The 22,011-nt window shown below is 45.7% G+C and overlaps 2 protein-coding genes across 2 annotated transcripts; one reads left to right on the top strand and one right to left on the bottom strand.

The window, feature by feature from the left end:
- The first annotated feature begins 3,759 nt into the window (after positions 1–3,759).
- On the top strand, positions 3,760–13,212 carry Lyg2 (lysozyme g2). Its single transcript, XM_051204353.1, has 6 exons — positions 3,760–3,882; positions 9,222–9,362; positions 10,165–10,361; positions 11,414–11,549; positions 12,601–12,725; positions 13,170–13,212. Exons 1-5 carry the CDS (start codon positions 3,840–3,842, stop codon positions 12,717–12,719), a joined length of 636 nt encoding a protein of 211 aa, XP_051060310.1. The 5' UTR covers positions 3,760–3,839; the 3' UTR covers positions 12,720–12,725; positions 13,170–13,212.
- Positions 13,213–15,869: 2,657 nt separating this feature from the next.
- Positions 15,870–21,708, bottom strand: Mrpl30 (mitochondrial ribosomal protein L30). The gene is made up of 5 exons (XM_051204440.1): positions 21,600–21,708; positions 20,295–20,358; positions 19,142–19,222; positions 16,362–16,508; positions 15,870–16,143 (listed from the first exon to the last, which is right to left on the bottom strand). Exons 2-5 carry the CDS (start codon positions 20,343–20,345, stop codon positions 15,940–15,942), a joined length of 483 nt encoding a protein of 160 aa, XP_051060397.1. The 5' UTR covers positions 20,346–20,358; positions 21,600–21,708; the 3' UTR covers positions 15,870–15,939.
- Positions 21,709–22,011: the final 303 nt, after the last annotated feature.

The following is a 22,011-nucleotide window of genomic DNA, read 5'->3' as shown; positions in this document are numbered from 1 at the left end:
TGGGGCTAGTGGTTGTATGTTAGGCTGATCTTGTTAAATAGGGCTAGTTACTGAATCATCAAACCTTTGTGGAATAACTGAAGGCTCTAAATGTACAGCCAAGACAAAGCCAGAGTATGAAAGAAGTTTCTCATAGGTCTTGGCCCATAACAAGGAAATCAGCCCCCAACCCTGGAACAAATGATTCCAGATGAACAGCCCTGTCTGGGTCACTCCTGGCCAACAGACAGTCTGGGGACTTTTCAAGGTACATTATGTGGTTTTTCCTTTTTCCTTTGAATAAGAACAGGTCACACCTAGGTGATCTCGCAAACATGAAATCATACTTTGTAATCAATCACCTTGTGCCCCATGCATGTATGACGAGCTGCGGTTTTCTTTATAAAAAGAACCTGGACCCTTTGAGGGTCCCCCGAGATTGCTGACACCCGAGTGCACTCGCTCAATAAACACCTCTTGCTTGTTGCATCTCCTGGTTTTGGTGTTTGTGTCGTGGGGCTCTCCCACTGGTCCGTCAGGACCCCTGAATTAGGGTTCAACAGAGGGAATGGTGGAGATTGTATCAGATGCCAAGCCCCTCAACACCTTCCTGAAAATAGTCACTCTTGCTGTCCTTGGAAAGTGAGGGAGAATTGTTTGGTGCATTTATTTATTTTTTGTTTGTTTGTTTGTTTTTCAAGACAGGGCTTCTCTATATTGCTTTAAAGCCTGTCCTGGAAGTAGCTCTGTAGACCAGGCTGTAGACCAGGCTGGCACCTGGCATGCACCACCAATGCTCGGCTTGGCACATTTCTTTTTAAGTGTCAAAATATTGTTAAGATCTTCAGGCTAGGTGGAAGCAGCACATGACTTTAATCCCAGCACTCGGGAGGCAGAGGCAGGCGGATCTCTGTGAGTTCGAGGCCAGCCTGGTCTACAGAAGGAGTTCCAGGACAGCCAGGGCTACACAGAGAAACCCTGTTTTGAAAAACAAACATACGAGAAAACAAGAACAAAATCCTCACGTGTTCAAATGTAGCCGTCCACTGGGTCAGTGGGTTATGCGCATTAATGTCTTGAGTACGACCACCCTTGCCAAAGCTTTTCTAGCACTCTACCAAGCCTACTGCTCAAGTTCAATATATATTAACCAAATCATCACAGAGAAAATGGAGCCCTGTGGATTTGGCCCATTCACACTAACCTGCCCCTTAGAACTCAGCACCGCCCACAGAGTTAATGGAGTGACCCTCTGGGGCTGGTGTTATTTAGTCAGACCACAGGTGAGACTTTGGGTGCAGGCTGCTCTGGACCTGCTGCAACAATTGCTCTGTGGGGCAGTTACTTTAGAGAGTGACCCCCCCCTCCGCCGCTCTTATGGGAAAATGTTGGTCATAGAGTCTTATGGACCTGGGTTCCAATCCCGACTCAGCCATCTTCAATAACTTGCTTAGCTTTTCTCAGTCTCGGTTTCCTAATTTCTAAAGTAACAATACCCACCCCTGCTGGAGGATGGAATACTCTTCAGTACAAAGGAGTCTGGCATTTAAAGACTCCCAAATCAATTTCCTTCCATCGCCCACCCTCTAGTTTGGGCAAAGCAGAATGGTTCACATGTGACAGCAACAGTTGAAGACGCAAAGGAGGCGGACATTGTGATCCGTATGCCTGGAAAGATGCGCAGCCTCACTTCTGACGGTGGGGAGAGAGCTTGGGTGTGCTTCATGCTCAACGGTATTCTGTGAATGCTGGTAATTCCAGGAGCACCTAGGGACAGCATGGTCGCCACCCAGCTTTACCTTTACATTCCTTCTCCATCCCTGCTTACTTCTTTTCCGAGCCCAACTCATCCCTGGCCAGCACTCGGGCGGGCCACAAACACAGTGCCTCACCCTGACCTGAAATGAAAGACGGTACTGCTCCCAGTAACAACCTCCTAGTTTCTAAAGGCAGCCTTAGGGCAGCTCGTCCTGTGCGAACCCCTTATTAGTGAGGAGCCCCTGCTTCAGTGTTGACAAGGGAGATAGAGGAGGCCCTCTGTGAGTCATTTTCTTAAGACTCAAGCAGGGAGCAGGGATCCGTCAGCTCGGAGCACCCCAGCCTTGCCTGCCCGAATGCACCTGCTCTGCAGCAAAGCGCACAGGACGGACACCAGCTTCATACAGGCAGCTTCTCCTAGGCTCCGCCATCCTTTCGGGGAACGCGAGAGTTGGTTAGCACAGCGCTTTGTCTTCTGTCTCCTGGCGCATGGAGGGAGTGTGTGCAGTCTTAGGCACAGAGGGGTCCAGGCTGGACTTTTTCCTCCACTCTGGCAAATGTACATTGCCTAGTATAAGAATGTCCTTTACATTTCCTGTGTGCCTCTTATAAGTGTGAGGGGAAAAAAAAGAGAGATGCTGTCTCCTACGGCCAGCAAAACCCTTTTCTCCTGCTTCCTTAGAAAGTTGCAAAATGACAGAGCTAGAGAGAAGACTCGGTGGGTAAAGTTCTGAGCGTGCAAACAAGAAATCCTGAGATCAGTCTCAGCACCCACGGAACCGGGCGTTTGTGCTGCTAATATTTGGGATGCTGACAAGAGTATCGCTGGCCAGCTATTCTTGCCTAACTAGTGAACTTCAGATCCAGTGAGAGACCCTGTCTCAAAAGATGATGTGGCGGGCAATCACAGGGGGAAGGTATCTGATGCTGACCTGTGACCTCTACACACATGCGTGTGCACACAGAGAACAATGGGAACCGTGAGCACCCGGGATGTCTCTCCCTGCCTTTATGCTGCTGCTTCTGTGGCAGGTAGCTCCCCTATTAGAGATGAGCTTGGAGTCAGAAGGCAAGTTCATCTATCCCAGTCAAGGGTTATGATGGTACAAGATTGCTTGGTGTCTTTGCGTGGGACTCTTGTGAGACCAGAATGTGGAAATCAGTATTTCATCTGAATTATCCACTCAGAAATGAGCTAGCGTTTCCTGTTTATTTCTCCTTTCTAGGCCAATTACCGGCATCTTATTCTCAAACTTAGAAGACGTGTGTGTGCCTAATATCATTTTAGGTATCCAGAAATGGTCCACCAAATAGATGCCTCCAGTACGACCCGGGGGTTCATTAGATTCATTAATTCATCATACTCACCAAACACTTTGAAGTCCTTTTATGGAAGGAGCCACCTAAATCCAAAGTATGACTATAATCAGGTCTAATGAGGCCAATGGTTTAAAGAGAGGCCTTTAAATCCTATATAAAGCTCCTCTACCAACCATTGGGACAGGACAAAAGCAGACGAGGCAGGTGAGTCCAGGTGCCCGTGTTTAAAGACTTCCGTCTTGGTGGTGGAGTCACTCTGAGGTCTGCTCAGTTGGATGAAGCCAGACGCACAGGAAGCCACCGCCTGATGGATTCTCCGACTGTTACAACTATGTTATAGGACACGTCATAGCAAAGGCCACCACTCTGTGGAACCTTAACCTGCAGGCCGCTGCCACTAAAGGCTTCTTCAAAGACGGGAGAGTTTTCTCTGAGAGGCTGCAAAGGAGTTAAGCGCTAGCTTTCTGGGTCTTTCGAGACAGAAGATGCTTTATAAATAAAACCAAGGGAGGAGATAGAATACAGCACGCCTCTGCTAAGTGTGTGTGGGGTGATCTATATAAGACATGATATCGGCACTGGGAGTCATGTTGTGGGAGAGTACTCTAAGGACGTACGCGCTTAAGGCAGCAGGAATGCTGGAGTAGAACTGGGAATGATTCTAAGGTTTTTAATTTATATTTTACATCAGGGGAATTTCCTGTTGAGAGACCTTCATGTTTAAAAATTAATCTGTTTCTATTTCAAACCAGAACAGGTCCCAAAGGGTAAGGGCCACCACCATGCTACCCTCGGCGGTGTTCTGGGGACTTGTGGCCCTCGTTGGTAAGTAGCTGGCTGGCATTTTTGCTTATTCTCAGGGTGTTTGTTTTCTAGCATAGCCAGAAAGGACAAGGATTATATGCAGCAGAGGAGTGGGCTCTCCTGCACTGCTTGACCACTAATCAACTGCTTATTGCTTGTCTTTGCTTTGCTTTGTGTGTGCATCCATATATGCGCATAAATGTGTGTACAGGTGTGTGTGCTTGTGTGTGTTCACACTCGCACAGAGGGAGAGGTCAGAACTGACATCAAGTATCGTCCCTTTATTTACTTATTTTAATGTACATTTGGGCTTTGCCTGAATAGATGCCCGAATGAGGGTGTCAGATCCCCTGGAACTGGGGTTATAGTCTTGAGCTGCCATATGGCTGCTTGGAATTGGACCTGGGTCCTCTGGAAGAGCAGCCAGTGCTCTTAACCACTAAGCCATCTCTCCAGCACCCCCCCCCCAAGCTGCTTATTTTTAAGAGTATATTCTGCTTGCTAAGCACACAAAGGAGATATTAGAGGCTAACTGGCCTATGTGTCCTCTGACAGTGCACCTGGGTTTCTTATAAGGAGGGGTATGCATAGCCATGCCAGGTAGTGGGTTAGAGTTATTAGATGAGCACATGGAGAGGGACAATCCATTCCTGCGGGAGTTTAGAATGAAAAGCCCACACCCATCTAGGAAGTTCAGACCTGAAAGTCTGAAATGGAGATTTATTATGACAGAGAAGAGCCGGGTGGACTTAGAAGCAATGACTTAGTAAGAGCACAGTGTTCAGATGAAGCATTTGGGATAAAGTGAGGTGGTTGGTAAGGTTAGAACAGAAGGTTTCTTTTAATTGTTTTTCGGTTATTTCCTTTTATGTGCACGGGTGTTTTGCTTTACGTGCATACGTCTGTGCACCGCGTGCCTGCCTGTGTGGGACAGAAGGGGGCACTGGGTACCCCAGCACTGTGACTGCAGATGGCCATGAGCCGCTGTGTGGGTCCTGGAATCAAAGCGTGGCCCCAGAGAAGGCTAATGGGCGGGAAGGGAGCTTGCACGAGAAGAGTGAACCAGGTGTGCTGACTCACACCTGGAATCCTAGCACTCGGGGGGCTGATATAGAAGAATTGTCACAAGTTTGAAATTAGCCTGGGCTTCATAGTGAATTTGTCTCAAAAAAAGATAGATGGATAGATAGATGGGTGGGTGGATAGAAAGAAAACTTGTAAACAGTAGTTTAAGAAAAATGAAGACCTGGGGGCTGGAGAGATAGCTCAGAGCTTAAGAGGCACTGGCTGCTCTTCCAGAGGTCCTGAGTTCAATTCCCGGCAACCACATGGTGGCCCACAAGCATCTGTAATGAGATCTGGTGCTGTCTTCTGGTCTTCAGGCAGACATGCATGAAGAATACTGTATGCCTAGTAAATAAATACAATCTTTAAGAAAAAAAAATGAAGAGCCATTGTAAGCAGGGTTCCAGTTGTCATGATAGTGAGAAGTACTTTGACAGTCTTTACTTTTAAATTTGGAAATGGGAGCCCAACCCAAGAGCAAAAATGTGCAGTTACTTTTGGTTAAAAGCAGAGCAACATGTTTTTATTCATTTTTAATTTCCAGGTGGGGGCAGTTTATAATAGCCAGTGAATTAGTTGTGAGCCACCATACTAGCTGTGTACCAGGAAAGGATGACCGATTTTAAAAAGACCTGAGTGTTGATGTTAGCTCAAGGCCCAGAGAGTCCACAGTCATACCGCAGGTCCCTTAAAGCAATGGTTCTCAAGCATGCACAAAAGTCAACTGAGACTGCTCCTTAAAGTGAGGGCTCTTTGGTCTTGGAGATAAGATTTCTGGTTCAGTCTGTGGTATGAAGAGCCCCGGGGGCAAACATTTCTAAAAAGTATCCCAGGTTGCTTTGATGACTGTGGGATTCAGGCTACACAGTGAACATGGCAAAGGCTGTTCTTTACGAATTTGGGGCGAGCCTGTCAATATATTTGTAGCAATGTAAGGCACTGGGGGCCGAGGAATGAAGCGCGAGGATGATTTTGTTCACATTTTTAATATAGGTAACTAAAAGGCTCTTTGATAAGGCAATATTTATTTATTTATTTTTGGTACTGAGGATTGAACCTTCATTCATGCCAAACACACATTCTTTCCTTGCAATAAGCACCAGTCCCTTTGATAAAGTAACTTTTGAAAGGCTATTCTAAAAAAACATCTTTTAAAGATAGTGTCATAGTAGCTAAGGCTTCGAATACCGCCTGGATAGCCTAGGACGGCCATTGCCTCCCGATCCTCCTAACCTTATCAAGTGCTGGGACTGTGAACGTGCCACCACTCCGGTTGGTGATAAAACCCAGGGCTTCAGCTTCAGGCAAATTAGACCAGCGCTCCCCTTGGGGTGTACTGAGCTACATCACCTGGCCTACAACTTCTTTCAGCTGTAGAAAATTTCAAACCTACAAAACAGAACTTTCAGGAGCCCATACCAGCTTTGGCAACTTCCACCCTTATTTTAGCAAGTCCTGCCTCCTACCCGGCTTGGCTTTGATGTTTGATGTGTGAGTGTGTGTGCGCATGCGCACGCATACATGTATGTAGACACGCATGTTTGGTTGGAGTCTTTTACAGCAAATGTAAAACATCAAAACCTTTTGCCTGGGGCTGGAGAGATGGTTCAGCCATTAGGAGCACTGGCTGCTCTTCAAGAGGACCCAGATCTGATTCCCAGTATCACAGGGTAGCTCGCAACTGTCTGTAACTCCAGTTCCAGGGGAACCAGCGCCCTCTACTGGCCGTAGTGGTACACAGATGTGCCGGCAGGCAAAACACCATACACACAAAAGAAAAGATTTCATCTGTTGAATGTATGGGTCTTTTCTGGCAGGAGATGCTGATCCTGGCTTACTCACACATTTCCTGTCCCAAGTCAGGAAGCAGGCATTTTCCCCGCAAGACCCTCTTGGAAGGGAGTAGTGTTTAGAGGCTACAGTTTGGGGTTCACATTCCTCTCAGGTCTTCTGGGCCTCTGCAATGTTTCTAAATGCATACATGTTATAATTTACAAAGAAGAGTGTCAAAATAACCAGCAGTGAGCTTTTAATATAATTTATGATTGCTTTATGATCTGATATATTCACATGTGCACATCACATATTATATTTACATGGACGTACGTTCACCTGAAATAATTTTAGTCAAGTTTGTTTTTCTTTTTCTGTGATTCTTCTTTCCTAATCAAGTTCATTTTTTAACTAGAGCAGCATTTATATGCCTCCAAAGTAAAAACTTCGAAACATTTAGAAATATCTAGTCTCTACCCGTCTCTTTGACTCTTTTACCTTCCCCTAACAATTCTTATTGGTCTTTGGTTCATTTTTGTATTAATTCTTTGAAAATATAAGCAGATGAACATGAATATATATTATATTTTTTCCTTTTCTTACACAGAGTGTGGAAATGCTCTTGTAGAAATGTGTCAATACAATCGTCTTTGTAGTGTGCTTGAATATCCTTTGGGTTTTGTATTCTAGTTTTTAAATTTAAATTAGAAGCAAGCTCTTTTTACATGTCAATCCCAGTTCCCTCACCCTCCCCTCCTCCCCTGGCCCCCATCAACCCCCATCCCATCCCCTTTCTGCTCCCCAGGGAGGGTGAAGCCTTCCACAGGGGGATTGTCAAAGTCTGCCATGTCATTTGGAGCAGGGCCTAGGCCCTCCCTCCCCCATGAATATCTTTGTATGTTTAAGGATGCTTTCTTTCCTCTCTGTGCACTCTCTTTATCCCCTTTACTGCTCACGTGATTTCTGAACATACCTGAAGGCTGCGTAGTCGCCAATCATGCAGGTATTAGAGGAGTCGCACTCTAGGCAAAGGGCTTCTGGGAGGAGCCTGCCTATGCTGGAGAACCCTTGCAAGGGCAGCCAGTGCTCTTAACTGCTGAGCCATTTCGCCAGCTTCTTTAGATGAGTTTTAATATTTATCGCAATGTGAATTGTAATGAGTCTTTCTCTGTCCCAACAGCTCCCAAATAGTGACACCAGAGACTTAGCAATTATGAAAACTGGGCCTATAGCTTAGGTTTGTCCCTAGCTAGCTCGTGTAACTTAAATAATACATTTATGCTAATCTACGTCTGTCATGTGACTCATGGCCCTTACTCCTGCTTCCTGTGCATCCTGCTTCCTGTGCATCCTGCTTCCTGTGCATCCTGCTTCCTGTGCATCCTGCTTCCTGTGCATCCTGCATCCTGAGCATCCTGCGCATCCTGCATCCTGCGCATCCTGCTTGCTCCGCACCTCCTGGCGTCTCTGCCTTTCTTTTTCTCAGAGTCCTCTCTGTCTCTGGAAGCCCTACCTAACTCCTTCCTGCCTAGCTATTGGCCATTCGGCTATTTATTAAACCAACCAATCAGAAATCGCCTTGGCAAAGACACATCTGCACAGCGTGTAACAGTGAACACTACGTAATGGTTCCTGGTCTCTATTTCTTAAGGGATGATCAGAAAAATTAGCATATACATGCTCAGGACAGATACAATATAGTCCATCCACAGTGGGCTGAATTCCCCCATGCAGAAACCAAGTCTGGGAAGGTCACTGATATTTCCTACACGCCTGGTGGGCAGAAGAAAGATGACCTTCGCGGGTGACAGTGTGAGGGGCCAGGGTGGTAGCTCTGCTCTGCGTATTTCAATAGAGACCCATTTTCTCATAGTACTTGATGGCGCTGCTGGCTTCTGCTTTTATCATCTGCACAATCTCTGTCAGGATCCCGACTTCTGTGGGAGCTTTGTTGCCTAACTTTTTGGGTTCATTTACAATTCCTTTTCGGTCTGTTTGTGAATTGGAGAAAATGGGTTATGCTTGTATTTTTGTTGTTTTGTTTCTTTCTTTGTTTTTTTTTTTTTTAACACTTACTCTTTTTTTAAAGGTCAAATATTTTTTCTTATTTTACATATCAATCCCAGTTCCCTCTCTCCCCACTCCACAGAGAGAGTGATTCCTTCCAGGATTGTTTTGTTTTTCAAGGCAGGGATTCTCTGTATTGCTTTGGAGCCTGTCCTGGAACTAGCACTGTAAACCAGGCTGGCCTCGAACTCACAGAGATCCATCTGCCTCTGCCTCTGCCTGCTGAGTGCTGGCACTGAAGGCTTGCGCCACCAACGCCCGGCTGAAAGGGTCACTTTTGCCTTTGATGAATTCTTGGTAGGAAAAGGAGTTGAGCAGGAACAAGGTATGGTCTCTACTGTTGCATAGCTTTGTGTGTGGTATGCGTGGGTGTGTGTGTGGTATGTGTGGGTGGGTGATCAGGTCAAACAGTATTTTCTTGAAAACTTTACATAAATAATCATTCTGTCTTCTAGGCACTTCCAGGGGCTCATACCCACTCACGCATCCCATGAACCCTCACCTGCATCCCCGACTTTACCACGGCTGCTATGGAGACATCATGACCATGGAGACCTTTGGGGCCCCCTGTGACATAAACAACCTGATGAACTGTGGTAAGAACAAAACAGAGCAGGGCCCTGTCCGCCAGCTCCGCTATCGTTTGCGGAGTTTTTCTTAGGAGGTAATTAGTTTCGAAAAGGAGCCAACACTACCATACCAGTCATGAATCAAAATTAAAAGTTAAAAAACACGCTGTGTATGGTGGTGCACACCTTTAATCCCAACTCTGCCAAGGCATAGGAAGATGGATCTGAGGCTATCCTCTATACTTTGAGTTCTAGGCCAACCAGGGAGACCCTGTCTTAAAAAATAGAATTAAAAAAATAGCCCTAGACAACCTAACAAACCACTTCCCCCCTCCCCCCACGATTCATTCCAAATTGTGTCCAGGTGTGTGATTTCGATATGGCGATGCCATTCCTTAAATAAAAGGTGTGCTCAGTTCATGCTGCAGCGTGAGCATTTCAAGCAAGCAGTCTCTGCCTTTCAACACCTCCCTCCTTTGCAATCCCATTCCAAAATCTTCCTAGTGCAAGGTCATATAAGGCCATGTTCTCAGTACACGGAGCAGAGGCTCAGCAAGGGGTCACATCCTCTGGCACAGAGCTGGCCGCCTGCGGAGTTGGAGTAGAACTTGGCTCTGCTGACTCCCGGTCAGTGCACCAATGGCCGCAGCGGCCCCATCCAGCATGAGTTGGTGGACCTGCCTGGCTCTCTGCAGTTAGAGGTCCGAAGGCTGTCTTAGAATTATGGACCTGAGCTGTGGGTGTGGTCAGAAGCTGAGGCTAAATCAGTGAACTCTGAGAACCCATTCTTCCTGGAGTAGAGGACATAGTTTCTTTTCTGTCGACACAGGGATCCACGGTTCAGAAATGTTTGCTGAGATGGACCTGAAAGCCATCAAGCCTTACCGTACCCTCATCAAAGATGTGGGGCAGAGATACTGCATCGACCCAGCCATCATCGCAGCCATCATCTCCAGAGAAAGCCATGGAGGAGTTGTTCTGCAAAATGGCTGGGACCATAAGGGGCAGAGATTTGGCTTGATGCAGGTAGATAACCAGAGACTTTCCATCAACCCAACTTTATCTCTCCTTGCAGAAGCTCAGCCCGAACTCAAAGTACATTCCAGGACCTGAATATCCAAGTGTCGGGCATAGGGGCTTCAGGGCACTTTGCTCTGTGGTGTTTCATTCACGGACTAGCTGTCATTGGGCATTTCTTTAAAATGTGTCCTGTGAGTCATAACTACAATGTATCAACTATACCTGTGTCTATAACTATTATAAACAACATGAACTATACTTCAATTGGGGAACTTTTTATAAAGGTTACTATTAACCTTTACATAATAATTATAATAATGGATGATGATATAATAATAAAACTGTCGCTGGGCACTGGTGACACACGCCTTTAATCCCAGCTCTTGGGAGGCAGAGGCAGGTGGATCTCTGTGAGTCTGACCAGCTTGGTCTACAAGAGCTAGTTCAGGACAGGCTCCAAAGCCACACAGGGAAACCCTGTCTCGAACGCCCCAATAATAATAATAATGATGATGATGATGTCCTCTTTGGGTTCCTGAAGTAGTAAAATTCATGAACGTGAATCAAAATACTATAATTAAGCTCTGCTTCAACTACCTTTGTTCTTTTGGATTAACTGAAGGGAGGGAGCATAGTTATTTAGATATTTATTTGTTTTGAGGCAGCATCTCACTCTGTAATTCTGGCCAATCCAAAACTTGCTTTGCAGCCAGCCCGTGCTGGCCTGGAGCTTGGGGTGACTCTCTTCCCTCTGCCTCCTTAGTGCTGGGTTATCTGTATCGCCAAGCCCAGCTAAAAACAGTATTCCTTTTGAACTAGCTGCATACTTATTTTCATCGTGGATGTCTAGAGGTTTGATACTAATTATTCACTGTGAGACTTTTCCTTCTCAGCCTCCTCCTCTGCCCTTTAGAACATCAGAGCGCACCCGGTGGGCTTCTCCCGGACGGGTGCTTCTCTGAGCCTCTTGTCCAGGGAAGTACAAGACACTGGAATGCAGACTTTTGTGGGTCACTGGCGCTGGGCCCAGGTACTGACTTGACTGTTTGCTTTTCTAGCTTGATAAGACACACCATCCTATTGGTTCGTGGGACAGCAAAGAACACCTTCTACAGTCTGTTGGGATTCTAGCAGAGAAAATTAAGGCGATCCAGAGAAAATTCCCCACATGGAATACGGCTCAGCACCTCAGAGGTAGGCCCTGAGCCTAGTGCTTTGTTTAAGTGAGCATTAAATGAGACTACTAAAAGCATCCGTGCCCCAGGCCCCTGGGTTGGCTAGGAGGGCGTCCCTGTCTAAAGCATGCTTTAGCATTGTCTGGACCATGCATGACTATACATCCTTTACCCTCCTGCAAGATGTTGGGTTTCTTACTGTACTTCTAGTCAACTACTAAGCCACTGAATAATATCATAATAGCTCATAGGTCCCCCCCCACCCCCGGATCCAACACTACTAACCATTTTACAAGTTGTTCAAATAAACTCTAAGAAATTTCAGAGCTCCACTTACCCCAAGAAGTCTAACTGAAAACTTCTGTTTGGCTGAACTCGGAGCCCATCAAGCTTGAAGCTCCCAGACGGAATTAACTCACTAGGCCCACCACCATATCTTCCCTTTGCTTTTATTTTACTCTCTGAAGACACTGAAGTCATCTCAGCCAGAAAAAAAAACAATTTTTCCCCTCCTTGGACTCACTTGCTTTTTCTATCTATCCAGCCACACCAATTCCTCAGTCTGCCTCTTAAAGGATCATGATTTGTATATTTACACGTATACTCTCTCCCCACGCGTAAACAGTCTGACTTTGAGCAAAGAGTTTTGTCTTTTTATCTCAGGGTCCTCAAAGGCAGGAAGGAGATATCAGCATAAAGCACAATTCTTTTAAATATGCTAATAATGATCTAAGATGGACGTCTAGGGTAAAATAGTGCATGTATGTACACAAGCCCCCATGAGAAAGGAATACATCTTGGGTACCTTGCACTCAGTGAGGAGCCTTTTCTGGCACACAATGGGTCCTTTTAAAAACATATGAATGAGTGAATGAATTGCTGAATGCATGAGAGAATGTTACCATCTTGTATTAATTAGTTCTGTCAGATCTGGGCTCTGTGAGGAGAAAGCAGAACCCTCACCACCCTGGAATATTTGCCTGGAGGGTGGTGGGTTGCTGTCTTTGGGGGATCGTGTCTTATTAGCTGACAGCTAATACTGCAATCTAAGCCTGTGTGTTTCATTTCAGGTGGCCTGCTGGCTTTTAAGTCAGGACTGGAAACCATCGTCACTCCTGCAGACATAGAAGCTGACTTAGTCGATGACGTTATTGCCCGAGCCAAATTCTATAAAAGACATGGCTTCTAGGCAGAGGTATGCTGGCGGGGTATACAACTGGCCCCCCTCTCAAAGTTTAATATTAGCCCATTGCACTTAATAGGAACAAAGAAATGGTTAAAATTATGAAAGTTCATCTCCAAACTTTTTAATAAAAGCAAGCAAAAGGGAAGGGAGGGAGGGAGGGAGGGAGGGGAGGGAGGTGGGGTGGGCATACGGTATAGCTGGCTGAGCTCTGGCCTAGTCTGCGCCCCAAGTTCACATATGGTTCCCAGGAACATTCACAGGCATACACATAATTCCTTGTCAATATGAACATCATGGCACGTGCATGTTTTAGCCAGGCTTCATTTTAGCTTATGAACTGAATGATCACTTACACTCTGCCCACCAGAATTACTAATAAGAAGTGAGCCTTTGTCCCTTTCCCAGTATCTGCCCAATCGCTAGGACTCTGCTCATGAGATGTGTCTGTCTCAGCGGCCAGATCCACCCTGGGGAACAGACGGAGAGGAGACGATGGTCCTCATCAAGAAAGGACACAATAATGTGTTGGATTGTGAAGCTTCCTGTGTTCTTTCTGGGTTTTTTGTTCTTGTTGGAGACATTTGGTACACATTTTCTTCCTGTCTCTTTTCTTTCTGAGAAGGAACCAAAATTTTTACCATCCTTCCTTTAGCCACGTTGGAAAGAGCCAGGTGAACCACTCTCTGCCCAGAAAGCACCCACTCCAGCCTGAAGAAGGGGTCAAATCAGAGCCAGGAATTGTTTTTGAGACAAGGGCTCACTCTACATCCCAAGCTGCCCTGAAACTCATAGAAATCCTCCTGTCTCAGCTTCTCAAATTCTGGTATTTTAACTGTGGACCATCGTGCACGCTGTATAATCATTCTTAGGGCTGGACAAAGCCCAAGCTTTACCAGCTGTTAAATGTTCGTGTTCTCCTCCCTGCCTGGGTTTGGTCAAAGGTCTTCTTCAGATGTCCATGCTGCTCACGGACGATTTCTTTTCCTTTTCCCCCTAGAAGTATTCATTTCCTTCAACACCAGCCCCTTTGATGTGACTACTGTAAAGACAGCTAATGTGTAGGCCAGATAAGCTTTAGGTAATCTGTACAACTGGAAATAGTACGCTGGCTTACTCCCTGAATCTTTCCCTCAGAATCAGACCTGTGATTAAAAACGTGGGTGCAACTGGTTTAGGGGAGCACAGAAACCAGTTATAAAGTGGTTCAATGATACGGGATGAGAAAACAAAACATGTGTCAGCAAGCCAACTGCCCTCATGAGCAACGGGACCCAGCCTTGCAGGAAAGCAATGTGGACCTGTGTGAAACACTGACCTCAGAATTATCTGCCTTCACTGGTGCAGGGCTGGAGTCTGCCTGTATGGGGAGGCTTCTTGCTAGTCTGATCAGCTAAACAAGCCCAAATAGAGAGCACTTGTCCAAATTTCCAAGCGTGAGGAATTGCAGCACACACAGGTAGATCAAGAGAGGCTTCTGAGAGGTTCAGGGACCCAGAAGAACGGACACCGTCTGCCCCGCAAGGCAGGAACACCCTTCAGTGCTTCCCGTTGGCATCTCGGACTGAATATCATGTTACAAAGAATCTGGGAAGGACACACAAGTCTACCGTGCCTCCTGGTTTGTGTGCTGGGCCTCTGCAGAGTCTACTAGACACAGTCCCACCATCCCAGGCCCCACCTGTCAGGCATGGTGAACTTCCGGGAACTTACTGAGAACGATGCCAAAGATGTTAATCCCAAAATATGGCACCATTAAATTCTCCTCTGTCTTCATCCATCTCCATTTTCTTTATATTTGTTGTCTGAGTTCCTCTTGGAGATAATGATTATGAGTCAGGTTTCTCACTGTAAAGCTTACTTTTCACTTTTAAAAATGTCTCCAAATTGGGGTGAATACAGTTGCTGTCATCTGGATCTGGAGTGGCCCCCAAAAACCCACATGTTAAATGCTTGGCCCCAGCTTGGCCTCAGCAGCAGGTGTAATGTTCACGAGGCACACTGAAGTGGACATCAAGCCCCAGCCTCCCTCCCATCATTCCCAACCTCCATGCGGTCAGCAGATCTGCTCCTTCATACATTCCCTGCCGTGTGCTGCTTTGGAAAAGCCTTGTTTGTGTTTTCTCTGATGTGCCACCCGATAGAGTGCTTCTGAGAACCCGTCTTGCTATGCAGCCCAGGCTGGCTTCAGATTCTTTCCCCTTCCATGCTAGCCTGTTTATTGGTGTAAGACTGAAAAACCTCACAGCAAACTCCTGGTTTTACGATCTTTGTGCCTCCACTTTCAGGACGGTCCCTGAGCCTTATGTGCAGGAGTCGTACTGTGGATGTACTGTGGATGTACTGAACGGGGCTGGACTCCCACTCAGCTGATCTCCACACTGCAGGGAGATCATGCCTGGTACAAGAAATCTAACCAACTGCACGTGACCAGTAGGTCACGTGTCTTAGAGGAGAACTTTCTATCACCATATTAGTAGGCCACTGTAATTCCTATCTGCAGTCTAAAATGTATCTCTACCCATAAGTAAGTGTATCTCTCATTCAAAATCAAAAAAGCGTCTCTTTGCGTTGAATGGAAACCTTTGCAGAAATCCAAAACTGGTCTCTTGGGTTTTGCTTGTACTGAGACCGGGTCTTAGTACACAGTCTTGGCTGGCCTAGAACTCAGTGTGTGTGTAGTCCAGGCTACCTTGAACTCACCAGAGACCGGCCCATTTGCCCCTCCCTTCTGAGTGCCAGGGTGTGCACCACGCCTGGCTCTTGCTCCCTCTCTTGCTGTGAAATATCACCTATCATGCTAGGACCCTGCAGGAGGTCCTCATGAGGTACGCTGCCACAGCTTGGACTTTTCAGTGCTTACAGCCAAAATAAACTCCCTTGCCTGATAAAGTATCCAGCCTCGGGTACTCTGTTCTAGCAGCACAGGACCGACTACAACAGGACATTTATAGAACTCAATGCAAAAGCAATTAAAGAAGAAAGCAGTTTCTATAAAGCGCCAGCGACAATTGTTAAAGTCTCTGGGCCTAAAGTTCGACGGCGGGCAAAGCCGTTCTTGCCCACCCGTGGAGCAAAATTCTTAGGGGACAGAGGGAGAGGACTTAACCAAGTCATCTCCAAGAATCACAGCAGCATTCACCAGTGGAAAGAACAGGGCTGAAGCTCACTTTAATGAGAACCATTTCCTCAGTGACTGCAATTTGTAACCCGCAGCTGTGGGGCTTCAGGGCTTCGCCTCCTGCTCCACAGGCTTCAGATGCCACTGTACTACCAGTTCCCCGGTGCTCTTGAGGCACGTGCTAGACATGGTCTCTTCCGTGGGAAGGCCCTGAGGCAGCTTCAGGGGCTGGATGCGTACCAAGTGCTGAACCACTTTCAACTTCGCGTTCACTGAAGGGATGTTCTTGTGAATTTGAGGGCTGTGCGCCTATGAACAAGAAGAGTGATGTCTCACGTCAGCTTAAGGGACAGTGGCCCCATTTCAGGAAGACCCACTGAAGGCACACCCTTTCTAAATTAAATTCTAAGTAGGTCACACTAAGTAACACATTTAAACGTAAGAAATAAAAAACACACGCAGTGTGGGTTTAAAAGTATGAGACCAAAGCACTCGGGAACTGACGTGACCACTAGAATCGCCGCTACCTTCTGTAGCCCAAGCATCTTGATCGTCTCTTTTTCCCAGTACGGACGCCTTTTTGTACTTTTTATTCTTGTGACAACGTGCAGTTTATGAGGGTGGTCGGGGTCCCCGCCGTATTTTTCATGATCTTCAGGTCTAGGCTGAAACACCTAGAAAGGGAGAATTACTAATGGCCACTCTTCCAAATTACAGTTTTTATATATTGTCTATTCCTTCTCTTTAAAACGGACACACGCCAACACACAAACAAAATCAGTGATCTCATCCCTAACCTTCATGTAATCCTCAACCTCAGACTGAATAGTCAGACGGCCTTCAAGAGTTACATACTTAAAAAACAAAACAAAACAACACAACAACAACAACAACAAAAACAGCTGGGTGGTGGCGGTGCACACCTTTAATCCCAGTGCTTAGGAGGTGGAGGCTGGCGGATCTCTGTGAGTTCAAGGCCAGCCTGGTCTGCAAATGGAGTTCTAGCACAGTTAGGGCTATGCAGAGAAACTCTGCATGTGGGTGTGGGGAGAAAAGGGAAATACCACACAGGTAGCGGTTTGTGTTTTAACTTTTGAACACGGCAGAAGCACTGGATGACATGCAAGGATTTAACAGCAAGAGAATGAAGAGCAGTGCAGGCTTCGGGTTTTTAGAACCGGGCACTCAGCCAGTGCAGTTAGTACAAACCTCCCGCCCCCAGCTGAGAAACTCAGAGTCAGAAACTGAGGGCTTAGTGGCAAACTGTGTCCTATATATCTTTACACATAAGAAATATTAGGGGGTGGTGCTGGCGAGGTGGCTCAGCACTCAGGAGCAAGTGTTGCTTCTGCAGAGGACCAGGGTTCAGTTCTCAGCCCAGCCCCACACGGTGCTCACAGCCACGGTCTGCTGCTGTCTTCTGACCTCCACAGGCACTGGGAACTCACACTCTCTCTCTCTCTCTCTCTCTCTCTCTCTCTCTCACACACACACACACCACACACGCGCAGCCACAACACTTGTTCACGTAAAAACAGCTTTAAAAAAAATCTAAAAATAAATACACAGTGGAGGGAAAAACAAGGCTAAGGCTGAATGGTTTTTGCTCTGTGATTGTGCTCCCAAATATCTACCCAACACATCGAAAACTAATAGGCGTACCAATAGTTGCAGACAAGTACTTATGCAGCTGCATTCTTGGCCCAAACTGGAAGCAGGCAGGAAGTCCTTTAGCAGCTGAGAACTACATAAACCCTTAGCATGGACTGCTATGCAGCCGTAAGAAGAAATAAACAATTCAGGGAAAGATAAAGCTAGAGAGTGGGTAAAACTAGGATTTAGAAGTTATGGCGGACGTTAACAGGAAGCACTCAGGTGACATTCAGGGCACTGTACGGTTTCTATGTGACACCTGACACTGAACATCTGTCAGAATCCAAGGATATGCAGCATGAACAGTAACCCCTAGTATAAATGATGGCCTGATGTCAATGTCTTCATTACTTCCTCTATTTTAACAATTGCTCTACATTAATGCAAAATATTAAAAATCCAGGGAAACTGCTTGTTGAAAAAAAAAAATCAGAGGAAGCCTCACGATTTTCTAACCATTTTCTTTTGTATAACTAAGCTGTCTTACAAAATAAGGTTTAATTAATCAAAAAGCAAGAATAATCCTTTTGTACACTGTGTGAATATACATTGCTATGATTGGTTTAATAAACAAGCCGACTGGCCAATAGCCGAACAGGATAGAGTTAGGTGGGAAAGCTGAACTGAGATGAACGATGAGGAAGGGCAGAGTCGAGGAGCCACCAGCCAGATGGAGAACGAGTCAGACACACAAAATGGAACAGAGGTAAAAGCCATGAGCCTCAGGGCAGCAAACAGATGAACAGAAATGGTTAAGTTGTAAGAGCCAGTTAGTAATAAGCTGAGTTGTTGGCTGAGCATTTATAATTAATAGTGAGCCTCTGAGTGATAATTTGGGAGCAGGTGATCAGGACAGGAAAACTGCTACACACACACACACACACACACACACACACACACACACACACACACGTATAACCCAAACAAAATGAAAGCAAAGCAAAACAAACAAACAAACAAAAATCAATGGAAGGCTTAGCTGATGTTACCTAAACAAAAACTAAAACAATACAAGTCAAATGGCAATGGCTCATGTAGGAAGTCACACGGTGACAGCCTCGATAGGAAGATTCATTGTCTTCTCAGGACATCGGTGATGAGAACCACAGTATGTAAAAGGAAGACCATAAGCAGGAGCACACAGACTCGGAAGTGAGAAGAGCCCGGTAAGCCCGTTCCTACGAGAGCAGTCAGTCACCACCAGGGCTGCAGGCTCTGCACTACACCTGTGTGCACGCGTGACTTAACAGAAAACTAGTGCCAGCAGCTGTGGGCTGTGAGCTGTGACGTGAGCTGTGATGTGATGTGGGCTGTGATGTGAGCTGTGATGCGATGTGGGCTGTGATGTGAGCTGTGATGTGATGTGAGCTGTGATGTGGGCTGTGATGTAGGCTATGAGCTGTGATGTGAGCTGGCACACAGGACAAATATGCTTGCTGCCAAGCCTGGTGACTGATGGTCTGGGTTCCACTCCCCGGGAGCCAGATGCCAGTGAGAGAGAAATGACTCCACAGAACTGTCTTCTAGACCTCCACACAAAATCAGGGCATGCACACACACATGTGATATGATAAGGAAAGACATGATACTACACATGCAACTTTATAAAGTTAGGTACTTTAAAAAATATTATTTAAAAAGAAACAGGTCTTACTTTATCTGGAATCCTTGACCTGGTAAATTTGTGACGAATCCAATCCGTACCAATGAGAGATTCCACACCTTTTTCCACAGTCTGCAGCAGAAAACATTTGTTATTTAGAACTCTGTCTAGTGTGAAAATCCATTAGGTAACAAATGTCTGTAATGTCTAACTGCACTCCCTCACTGGACAGATACATCACACACAGACTTCCACTCCGGGAGTTGCTAACTTCCTTCTCTAAGGGAGCAGAGGCAAATATTTCCACCTCTGGAGCTACTCAGTCTCTACTGCCAAGGCTTGTCTCTGCCAATACAATAACAGATATTCAATATAGAATGCAGAAACAGGTAATATGCAAATAGGGGTGGCTGCTTTAAAGTCATTTTATTCATAACTGATAATCTTCAAATTTGCCTTGGAGGTCATGATCTACCAACTCTTGTTTGTTTTTTGAAGACAGGGCTTCTCTGTGTAGCTCTGGTTGTCCTGGAACTCAGGCTGGCCTTGAACCCAGAGATCTATTTGCCTGTTTCTTCCTCCCAAGTGCTACAATTAAAGGCAGAGCCATCACACTCAGCTAAAGCTTGTGTGTGCTGGTTACCTTTTTTTCTGGTGGGGGAGGTGGGGGTCTTTTGTTTGTTTGTTTTTTCTGGAGCTGAGGACTCAGCCCAGGGTCTTGTGCTTGCTAGGCAAGCGCTCCATCCACCACTGAGCTAAATCCCCAACCCCAGAGTACCAACTCTTAAGCTAGGCAGTAAGTAATAGTTTACCTTCAACAAAACCATGTAAAAGAAATCCCAAATGAGAGGCTGGGGTGGTGTCGGGCTGAGGGAGGAAGATCCCTTCAAGCCTGCCCAGTGCTCACAAGGCACCAAGAGATAAATAGAACAAACCAAAGGAAATCATTTACATCAAAAGGAGCTTTTAAAAAGACTAGTTTGCTTGTGTGTTTTATGAGCAAAAGGAGAGGGAGAAAAAAAAAAAAAGCCCAGCCTTTAAGGCAGAGTTCTCAACTAGCATGCACAAAGCTGAGTTCAATCCCCAGCTCTGCATGAAACTGGGCACTTGGGAAGTGGAGTCAGGCAAAGTTTAAGACTACCCTCAGTTACAGAGTGAGTCTGAGGTCAGCCTGAGCCACATGAGAAACACATAGAGAACTTACCTGCAGTCTGCCTGGAGGCTTCTGAAATACTGAGCGCAAAATGCCAGCCATATGTGCTCAGAGGCTGAGGAGTGGGAAACAGAACACTGGTGAAACACATTACAAATGGACAGATTACCCCTTCTACAGAGGTAAAACCATAAGCAGTCACTAAACACTAAGCAACCCTATTTCTATCAAGTGAGTTTAGAGTCTGCGCCCATTCCATAAAACTGGGAAATGGGGGTTTTCTGTCACCTGAACCTCATCACAGTGAGTATAAAGAATATTTGGTCATTCTTCTTTGTCAGAGAAACCACAGAAAACACGAAACTAGACAGGCCTGAAAAAATTCTACCTCTTAAAATCAGAGCCAAGTGCCCTGTTATTTTATATATGAAGAAAACTATTTCCAGAAAGTTATCATGTACCCAAGGGCATCTAGCCATTAAGAGAGAATGTACAGATGGGCATTGGTGACGTCTGCCTATAACCCTACACTTGGGGAGCCTGGGGGGCAGGAAGACTCTGAGTTCCAGGCCATCCTGAATTACACAGCAAGATCTAGTCTCAAACAAACAAAACAGTTCAAAAAATAAAAATTGAAAAAAAAAAAAAAAAAAGCACATATTCCCTAACTCAGTTCTCCTAGCCAGCAGCGCATTTTTACTAAATCATTAACACTTTTCTGTTACAAAAAAAGAAGAGGTCGCTGAAAAGCAGCTCAGTTGCTAAGGTACTTTTTTGTGCAAGCTTGAAGAGTCAAGTTCAAATAACTAATACAGATGGAAAAGCTAGGTATGGTGGCCAGGGTCTGTAGCCCCAGAGCTGGAGTAGAGACATTCCTGGAGCACACTGGCCAGCCAGCCTACCCAAATTGGAAAGCTCCAGGTTGTGAGACTCTGGTTCAAAAAGAAGATGGAGAATGTCCAAGAAATACATCTCCGCGTGTGCACCACTATGCACAATGCATCAGAAAGGAGCTACTCGGAAATGCAAACCCATGGGAAATGTACCAGAAGGACATACACAACTGAAAAAAAAAAAAAAAACTCCCGATGGCCCAACTGGATCAGTTTAAACAAATGCATTATGAAGTATTGGCTTGTAAAAAAAAAACCAAAACAAAAACAAATATGGGAAAGTCCGCACTCGCATTCATAGGTACATTAACTGCAAAAGAGAAACAGGTCCTCGAAGAAGAATTCTGTTTTCTATGGGGCTACTTCCCCTCAGGCAGACAGAGGGAACTACTCATCCCTTCAATGTGTGCTCCGGAGAAGAACTTGCTCCTAAGGAGCGCAGTATAGAAAAGGAGAAAATCACCTTTTTTTAGAAAATGGACAAACACTCCCTCCACCAGGTGTTCAAGGATATGTAACACCAACAGTGACATAAGTTGACAGCATTCCAGCCAGAGCTACACAGTGCCAACCTATCACAAAACAAAACAAAACGTTGATACACTTGACAGACACAAAGATATGTAATAAGTTGTCTTTTATCCCAAAGTCCATCCATAACCCCACTTAAGAGAAAAACCACTCCTAATTGAGGGTCACTGTGTGTTCTGGCTAGTTTTATGTCAACCTGAAATAAGCCCTACTTATTTCTGTTCCTGCTCTGACTTCCTTCAACGGTGGTCTACGAAAGTGTAAACCAAATAAACGCTTTCTCCCCAACTTGGCATCTTTTTGGTCATGGTGTTTCATCACAGCAATAGTAACCCTAACTTTCT

Source organism: Phodopus roborovskii, unplaced genomic scaffold (assembly GCF_943737965.1).
Source record: "Phodopus roborovskii unplaced genomic scaffold, PHOROB, whole genome shotgun sequence".
Classification (NCBI taxonomy): Eukaryota; Metazoa; Chordata; class Mammalia; order Rodentia; family Cricetidae; genus Phodopus; species Phodopus roborovskii.
This window is presented reverse-complemented; position numbering and strand designations above follow the sequence as displayed.

Bases quoted from the DNA above. Each gene is read 5' to 3' on its own strand.
- Lyg2 (XM_051204353.1), top strand. From the start codon at position 3,840: ATGCTACCCTCGGCGGTGTTCTGGGGACTTGTGGCCCTCGTTG. The intron at 3,883-9,221 runs GTAAGTAGCTGG...TCTGTCTTCTAG, and splicing joins GGGACTTGTGGCCCTCGTTG to GCACTTCCAGGGGCTCATAC. The intron at 9,363-10,164 runs GTAAGAACAAAA...CTGTCGACACAG, and splicing joins AAACAACCTGATGAACTGTG to GGATCCACGGTTCAGAAATG.
- Mrpl30 (XM_051204440.1), bottom strand. From the start codon at position 20,345: ATGGCTGGCATTTTGCGCTCAGTATTTCAGAAGCCTCCAGGCAGACTG. The intron at 16,509-19,141 runs GTAAGACCTGTT...CTCCCTTTCTAG, and splicing joins GGTCAAGGATTCCAGATAAA to GTGTTTCAGCCTAGACCTGA. The intron at 16,144-16,361 runs GTAGCGGCGATT...TCTTGTTCATAG, and splicing joins AGATGCTTGGGCTACAGAAG to GCGCACAGCCCTCAAATTCA.